Raw genomic sequence first — 9,068 nt, 5'->3', positions numbered from 1 at the left:
ACGATAGGTGACGTAAAAGTGTGTGTCGCTACTGTTCAGTTCACCAATATGGCTGCAATGACGTCAGATGCAAGCCAAAGAATGTTTTATTGTATTCCATATTTCCAGTTGTTACTTTGAATTTTGACTTTACAATGATATGAAGTTGCGTCTAAAAGTCGTCGAAACTTTTCAACAAACAGTTTTTTTTAAAGGTTTAAGCTTTGTCTCTTACGTATTTAAATAACAATCTAGGGTTGCCGTCAAGTGTTACTCCAACTAAGAGAGGAGAAATGATAATAGGTCCTTTTCAGTTTTTCGCGCATAACAACAACAACAACCACCTGTTCTTGAAAAGTTTCCCACATTTTGTTTATAATCATACAAACATAAGACATAACCCACTTTGACGAATCTTCAAGTGCCCCAAACCTAAAATATTTTTCTTGGTCAAGATAAATCCATTCACGCATTGAAAAAAACAATCTCCAGTTTTCACTTTAATATTCAAGTTTTGATGTATTATAAAATTTAACAAAACAAAATGTCGTTCGTCTCACGCTGGGCTCAGATGGTACGAAGCATGCACCAACATGATCCACGAAATGGCGTTATAAACCTCTTTGCACTGCAAAACAGTTTGTGACGTCATCTCAGGAATAGCCCATGCATCTCACCGTCTCGGGTGTGCGATCAGCGAATGCCAACTTTTAGACAACTCTTGCGGCCCTTTAGAGGCAAAATCGCAACAAGACAACCCTTTGACTCCCAAGAGTGATCGATATCTAAATTCTCTTCACAATTTCATTGAAACGTCAGTCAGTCAGACAGGTATAAAGAATGAAGATTATTATCAGCTTACGAGGTGTTACCTTGATAAAACACCAAATTCTCATGATTACTCAACAAATAACTCAAGGGTACTAGTGAGGAGAATGAACGTTTCGATCGTGGGAATGAAATTCTGGTTTAATGGTGCTGAAATTGAGCGTTTTCACTCACGTGACCAGCAGCCATATTGAATTACTGAAACAAAAGAAAGTATTTACATAAAAATAGAGTTTAATTCCCGGAGGATTTGTTTGGTACCATCATGGCCGCCATTACTTTGTTTTGAAACACCAACATGGCCGCCGTGACGTCATGTGAAAACGCTCTATTGACTTCTCCGGAATTAAAAAAATATAGTTTCCCAGCAGCACTTTAAACCAGGCAGTCAGACACCTGTATCTCTCACATGGGAAGACGGAAAATAAGTCCTGTCCATGTACCCCGGCAACAGTCCATGTTACTCACTCGAAACGTAAACAAGAACGTTTAAATAAATTACATTTTTTACCGGTTCTTTACCGTCCGATACACCCTTTTCAGTTAAATCCCAATCTGGAAGACAAAACAATAAATTGTTCTGCATTTGAACAACCATTGTTTTGTCCTCCAGATTGGGAATTACTGAAATGGGTCTATTGTCGCATGAAACGATCTTTCCGAATCATTATCGTATAAAATTCAGCATCAACAATCACTCTTCTACCGCTGAGGAAAATAAAATTTTAGAAGCCCCCAAATAACAGGAGCCGTTTGTGGAATTTGTAAATCCCCGCTAGACATTTCTTGGCCCTCCTTTTCAGTTTGTCTACATGGAACGATTGTACCACTCGCTGACGTTTTTTTGTTTTGTTTGTTTATCTGAATCCATCTAGCTACAAATGTCGTTAAGTCTTGCTTGATGAAGTGCATGTGAAGCCTCCAGCGTTGTTGGAATTTCTGCTTCGAAGAACTGGCCCGGGGTCTCTGTCTTAATAGACTTCACATCGAGGCTCCACCACTAAGATGTCCCTCACAGCACTTCATGGTTCGAAGTGAAATCCGGGGACACAGTTGATCGTAATAATTTCTCACGTCCAATCTGATTACACGAACGGAAGTTTAGTTCTTGGCATCGCCAATCTCGGTTGCTTGGGGCTCTTTCCTTTCTTGGTTCGTGGTTTACGATGCGCTCGACACGAAAGCACGGCGCAATAAATAACAACTAGACCAGTAAAGAAAACAAGGGACATGGGGAGGGTAGACAGGACACTAATGTGACTTGAGGCGGGAAGTTCATCCGGGTCTGAATCGGCTACATCCGGGTAGGGAGCAACTCGCTGTACGTGACGCGGTACAATCACAGGTAACTAAATAATATGTGAAAAGAACCAACAAAAATGCATTTTGAGCATGAACGACATGTTTTAGAAAGGGTGGAAGAGATTGCAAGGCAACCATTACGACACTACCAAGGGTGAAAAGACCATATTCGTATTGGACTGGGACTAGCTTGCAATCGAGGCTAATGCGGGGAAATCTTTTCAAACGCAAATACTTTAATAGATTCCCCTGCATTAGCCTCCATGGCAAGCTACAATCCTGGACAAATTGATGACCACTTTTATCTAATTCACTCTTGGTCCTACGCGTTACCCAGTGAAGAACTGGCTCACAATTGAACCACCGAGTAATGAATACATACAGCCAGGAAACAGGAAAGAACGAGAAAAGCTTGAGAATTGCTTAGGGCGCAAAAGAAAACAACACCCGGCTACTCGAGTGTATCCCACTCTCACAAGTTTTCCAATAGGTTGTTCCACTGACTGTCGTAAACAAGGTTAGGTCACCCTGAAGAACTGGAAGCTTAACTCGACGGCCGGAACTTTTCACCTTAGATACAACTCAACTTGTCTTCATACTTAATACATAATATTATGGCATTGCGTATACACGGATACATACTATGGTGGCTCACAAAAATCGACCCAACGAATTCACTTTAACACCTACCTGGTCTAAATTTACTGAAAGCAGCCATCTTTGCTTGTGAAGGTTCTCTGGGGCCGTGATGTTAAGGGGCTCTGGCTTACTCCACGCCTTGGCAGAGCAATCGGGCAAAGGTACTGTTTCAATGGCCCCAAGTTGGGTTGGGTCCAGTACTTTGGAGTACTTATGAAGATGATTGCCTGAAGATGAATTGAACACAAGATATCAGATGAGAAAGAAAGATCTGGAATTTCTTGTCTTGTGTAAGCGACAATCTGGAAAACAGAGCAGCACAGGAGTTGTCCGTGTCTTCAAAAAAGCCGATAGTCTAAACCCATTCTAACAATACAAATACATATATTATATGCATTCTATGGAATGTGACAGAAATGACATCCTCTTTCAAGAGCACCTCCTGACTAAAACTATTATATGATGGAGAATAAGTAAAACTTTGGATACGAATCGATTTCCTGAGAGAAAGATCATTTATGAAGTATCTAAATAAATCTTGAAAATGATTTAGTTTCCTCAACTTCTATCACTGGTCAAAATGAACACTCTTGAAATTGTTAATATTGTCATAAACAGGAAAGTATATCACACAGTGTACCGAGATGGGTATTGTAGTGAAAATATGATTGTTATGAAAGGAGAAACGTAGATAAGATGTGAAGATTTAGAGTGAAGATTTAGAGGTAAAATTTAGTTGGGATAATGTCAAAGTACGTTCTATAACACAAGACATATCATACCTTATGCCAGAACGTTTGTAAGCTCATTATGGAGAACCATTTGCTTGCTCTAAAAGCAGCTACAAAAAATCACGTTTGGCAGTCGCCTTTAAGACCCACATTCTCCCTAGAGGCATTGCGTTTCATATGTGAAAATCCCGCCAAAGATAAAATTCACCCAATCAGATCGCTACGATAAGCAATGCGTATTTTCCATAACAAAAACAAACGGTCGAAAAGCCTGTCGGTCGAGGTCTATGCTTACGAGCCAGAAGGCCCATCAATGATCAGGGCGGCGCTTATCTCCGGTTTCATTAGCATGAAGCGACTAGGAGTATTTCTACTCCCCCTTGGATGGGATGCTAGTCCATCGCAGGGTTACCCCCAGCATTTCGCCGGTACCCATTTATACACCTGGGTGGAGAGAGGCACCGTGAGAGTAAAGTGTCTTGCCCAAGAACACAACACAATGTCCCCCGGCCAGGACCCGAATCCGGTCCATTCGATCCGGAGTCGAGCACTCTAACCATGAGGCCACCGCGCCTCCACAGTCGGTCGAAGGCGCGCCTTTAATAGGGAGCTTAAGCAAAGACGACGACGACGACGACGACGACGACGACGACTAAGAGAAAGCCACAAAACAGTAGGTTTAATAGCAAATACAATAGCTTTGCACGCCCCGCGTGGTGTTTCATATTTTGATATATTTCCTTGCCATTCTCGTCCTGACGACGACATGAAATAATCAAATTCTCTCCAAACATCCACACCGTTCATACTGCCGCGCATGCTCAACACATTGAGTTTCGACCGATGGCAGAGGTCTCTTTTCTCGTACGAACGCAAAATAAAGAAGACCTCTGTCGTCGTCGTCCTCCTCAATCAAGCTCCCTAACGATTCCTGTACCCATATCATTGCTTGCCCGCTCACACAAGTTGTTTTATGCTATATAAGGTTATGCCAACTATTCTAGGGCATTGGAAATCCCTGCCGGAATACAGTTACATCATTCATAAAAAATCGAGATATAGGATTCCAGTGGAAGATACATTTCTGTTTTTTCTCACACGGAGTTGAAACAATGCAGAGAATTTTGGGTCCATGTGCTTAACGGGGACACCATGGGACACGTCATTTAATTTCGACCTGTTTGCGGTCTGAACAGGCTCCCATGATACATCGAAAATTGCACAATAAGTGGCGGAAACCTACCAGATGTTTTCTTGTCTATTTCGAACAAAGTTTGTGCATATAACTACAATACATTTATTTCAATTGTGAGGCTCAGGCGTCCAGCAGTGAGACGACGCCATGCGCTGCTTACCATCCATTCTCTCAGGAACTGATTCAGGAGGCTTTGGTGGTCCGCGGTTCAAGTCTTTGAGGACCGGAGACATGAGCTGATTTGATGTGAAATCAAGAAGCAAGTCCAATAACCAGAAACAATCTGGGGATAGAATAGGGATAATTTCATACCAATTTGATTCAAACCTCTTCCAAAATATCGCGCAAGGTTTCGATACCTCGCGTGTCTCATGGGAGCCGCCATTTTGGATACTGCGTCATCAAATCCAAAAGGACGGCCTCACAGAAATTTAAAACGATGACGGGAGATAATCATCATTCCACTGATGATGGCGATGAAGCAATGTAACACTGAGAAAGAAGATGTGCAGGTTACTTGCCAAAGTATGAGGGGACAACTGAAATGGAAATGAGAGTTTCCTCTGGGAATCGAACCAACGACCTCGGTTACTATTCCCGCGGAGACTTTTAATAACTAAACAATTACCTTTTTCCATATGCGCATTATCGAGACAATTGGAATCACCGTATAAAACAATCCTGCCGCTTTCTGGGCCCGGGATCTGATAAAGCCCAAGTACTGCCACGTCTTCTTCGGTCTTAGTCTCTCCCGTCACAACCTCGTTTCCCTGATGATTAAGCTTTTGTTTAATGACCACGCCGTCAGATGGAAACAAGGCTATGCTTGTACCGGATGAATACAACACTAAAAAGGGGAGGAGAGAAAATCAATAACCACCTTAAAAGAATTTTTCAAGGAACCTCAATTTTTTATACTGTAGTATTTTAAGCTTGAAGCTCGCGGAGCCGTGTTTTGATGATAACATTAAATAAACCAAACATCACTGCAACGCAACCACAAGACGACTTCTAGTTGCCTATTTACAAAGAGCGAAGGAGTTTAATTCGGGACCACAGAAATTTGAATCAATAAGCCAGTTCGGAGTTTCAAAAAACGAATGTGCGCGTCGGGATAAAAACAAGGATATACTTGTCTTTTTTGTTATGGTAAATAGCTGCAAGAATTTGCATTAGAAATATCTTTCTTTCTTTGTTTATTATATGATTGAATCATATAATAAACGTGTGCACGTTTTGCAAACTCTGGACTCACTTATTGATGGCCACGACGGGATTTTAAGCCGGAAACTAGAGCCCCATATAATGGGTAGCCTGTGTCACAGACAAGCTTAATTTCTGACCTAGCCACTTTAAAAAAGGTTGAAAAGAAAAATCAACGAGATTTTGTTGTCAAAACACGCTGAATGGTTCAACAAACAGTCCGAACCCGAATTTTCTCTCAAAAGCCGTGAACAAAATGTTCGTAACAAGGGACCTATTTACGAAAGCATTTTATTTAAAATATGGTAACCACCCTTATGGTCACTCGAGATGTTTTCAAAGTTCTCAAATCGCACTCGCGTATACCCTCCCACGGAGAGACTCTTAGGGCTTCGTCGCGCGTTCTTCCTCTCGTGGGGGAGGAACGCGTGCAAAAGGCCATTTTCGAAATATCAATATTCAGCTTGATAGTGAGGCAGGAAGGACAAAAAAATAAAATAGAAACAAGATGCAATGAATGTTAAAGATAATAGCATATCATCAACTTTCCTTTGTCTTTGTCCTCTAAACCTCTCTTGTAAGCTGACTTTTAATATATCGAAAGAGGCCTATTTTGAAAACTTTCAACTTTCACTCGTGCCCATAAATCACGAAATTCACTCAACGAAAGAAAGGCGAGTTTAAAAAAAGTTACCTTTGTTTTCTCCAATATCAAATTCCCCTTCGTACACTTGATCGCTAAAAGCCATGTTCCAGTGGGACAGAAGACTGTTAATCGCAGGTATATTCACTCCACCAGTATCAGGCATCCACCACTGTCTCGTGTTTTCATCGTAAAATTTAATCTTTCTCATAACTGGTACATTAAACCAGTCTGCAACTACAATCACTGATAGACCTTTATTCTCCACATCGTCCTTCAATTTGGTTATTTCCTCAGCAAAGTATTCTTCTTCACTGTCAACCAAAAGGAGTGTGCCTAGAAAAAATGGAACGAAATGATTCAGCTGAAGAATGTGAAATTGAAGTAAACTGAACGCAGACTTTAGAATCGTTAACCTTAAATTTAAGATATTTTTAATTTCATCTGTCAATAAAATTGAGGACAAAACGGTACCGAAAACATTTGTACAAAGCAAATGAAGGGAAATTCTTGCCCATAATTCCCGGATGAAGTACATTAAAGCGTCGACCTCTACATAACGATATCCTCGATATAACGAAAATATGGAACATAAGTATATACCACAAAAGTGAATAGTGCTTTCCGCGCGTTCTGATTGGCCAACTCTGAGATGAAAAGCAACTACTGTTCAGCTCTGAGTAAACGAAGGAAAACAAAATGGTCTCAAGGTCGCTTCGGTTACCGAGGAGCAAATTCCATCGAAAAAGTAGGATATTATTCAACTTGTGTGGTTTATACTAAAACATTTATTCACCTCAGTGTCGGTGAAAGTGGTGGATATTTATCGAGTCGCGAGGCGGCGATGTAAATACTCACCACTATTCACCTCGCTGCAGGGCGTTTTCACTGTCATTCAAGTCTGTTATTTCATTGGTTTCGCTTTATGATGTAAAGGTTCACCGTTGCGTTCCTTTTCCCATGCACTTTATTGTATGCCGGGACACCCTTTCCGTCCGTAAAATACTGAGGACATCGTCTAGTTCGCTGTACTGAGTTCAACGGGGCGACATTCCAAGAACTCAAAGTCCCAGATAGCCGTGTGTGACGCTAACGACGTTCTCCCATTTTATCGTCTTCTGTGATCTATTATCAGGGAGCTTAAGCATGCGCGCTTTTGAGAAGCGGACGGCAACCGGAAAAGAACATTTCGTGAGCCAGGACAGTGGTGTCTCCCAGATTTTTAATTTAATCATCTCTAATGGAGAAAAGATACTTAGTAATGTAAATGTCGCTGTGTGAAGACAAGCTCACTTCCGGTTGCCGTTCGCGTCTCAAAAACGCGCTTGCTTAAGCTCCCTAATTACTGAACGGACGGACGGGTTGTTTCGTTACCTGCGACGACCTTTCGCACATTGTCGTTTCTTTTGCTCAGCAGCAAGCACACGGACTCTGGCCACAGCCAAAAATACGCGCAGTCGCGGAAGTGGTATAATAGGGACCCTTACGATCTACAACGACGACGGCGACGCTTATTTCCCTTTCGTAAACGGTCGTTGCCATTTGAAACGGTTGGTGCCATTTCTCAGAACGGTCGTTGCCATTTGAAACGGTCGATGCCATTTTTTAGCTCTGAATTACACTCATTAGGTCTAAGAACTCAAAAGGTTGCGGATACTGGGGGTTGTGTCTCGCTGGTCATATGAGTTAGGGTTCGGGTTAGGGTTAGGGCGAAGAATCCTAAAAACAACTCGGTACGAGCGCTTTCTGACTGGAAATAGAGAATGAAAGATTCTCTGCTGCATGCTCACGTTGTCGTCAAAACCTAAAATTTGGTGATTTAACGTCGTCGTTAAGCAGAGAACCGCAAAAATACGAGCTAAAACCCGTGCCCTACGTGCAGCACGATTTATGCTGTTTTAATCAACGACATCAATGTTTTGTGGCGTTTTCGTCGACGTCGTCGCTGCAGATCTTAAACTCCCTAACGTTGTAACCGTTGACGAACGTTATTGTTTCAAATTTCACAGAATGCGCAGAAGAGCCGGAAGTCGGTGATCCACGGACTTCCCGCCTTGGGTGTGGCCAGAGTCCGTGCTCTTGTCGCTAACAAAAAGAAAAGCGGACTCTGGGGACGAGAATGCATTTCGCTGGGATAACCGTTCATGTCCGCTGTTCCACCAGATGACTGTAATATATGCGTCATGAAATTAATAAAATTAGAGATCACTTACTGTATTTTGAAGCGTCAAAACACGTGAAAGGAGAGCCTAGGACTTCAACAAAATAGCCAGAATTTCTCAGATGCATATACATATCTCTGAAGTTAGTGTGAATATGATCGCCATTCCTATAACAGAAAATACCAAAATGTATCAGGCGCGCACTTTGCACGTGCGAACCAGTTTATTTAAAGGCTTATTCCAGCTTGTGAACAAAAGAGCATTGAAGGAGATAATCATCGACACCACCGCGTCGAAGATACACTACAATATTAGGGATCTTAAAGCACGGGCGTTTTTGAGACGCGGACGGAAACCGGAAGAGAACATTTCGCATGCCAGGACAG

General features: G+C 41.9%; 1 protein-coding gene across 1 annotated transcript in view; it reads right to left on the bottom strand.

Annotated features, from left to right (window-relative positions):
* Positions 1–451: 451 nt before the first annotated feature.
* The window catches only part of LOC138018880 (membrane-bound transcription factor site-1 protease-like), a 37,441-nt gene continuing 28,824 nt past the window's right edge, over positions 452–9,068 (bottom strand). Inside the window, exons 23-28 of the mRNA XM_068865557.1 lie at positions 8,734–8,849; positions 6,572–6,856; positions 5,303–5,521; positions 4,835–4,957; positions 2,800–2,975; positions 452–2,156 (exon numbers count right to left, since the gene is read on the bottom strand). Coding sequence (XP_068721658.1) covers positions 1,893–2,156; positions 2,800–2,975; positions 4,835–4,957; positions 5,303–5,521; positions 6,572–6,856; positions 8,734–8,849 — 1,183 coding nt within the window. The 3' untranslated portion in view covers positions 452–1,892. The remainder of the gene's footprint in view (positions 2,157–2,799; positions 2,976–4,834; positions 4,958–5,302; positions 5,522–6,571; positions 6,857–8,733; positions 8,850–9,068) is intronic.

Source organism: Montipora capricornis, chromosome 10 (assembly GCF_036669925.1).
Source record: "Montipora capricornis isolate CH-2021 chromosome 10, ASM3666992v2, whole genome shotgun sequence".
In the NCBI taxonomy this organism is placed as follows: Eukaryota; Metazoa; Cnidaria; class Anthozoa; order Scleractinia; family Acroporidae; genus Montipora; species Montipora capricornis.
This window is presented reverse-complemented; position numbering and strand designations above follow the sequence as displayed.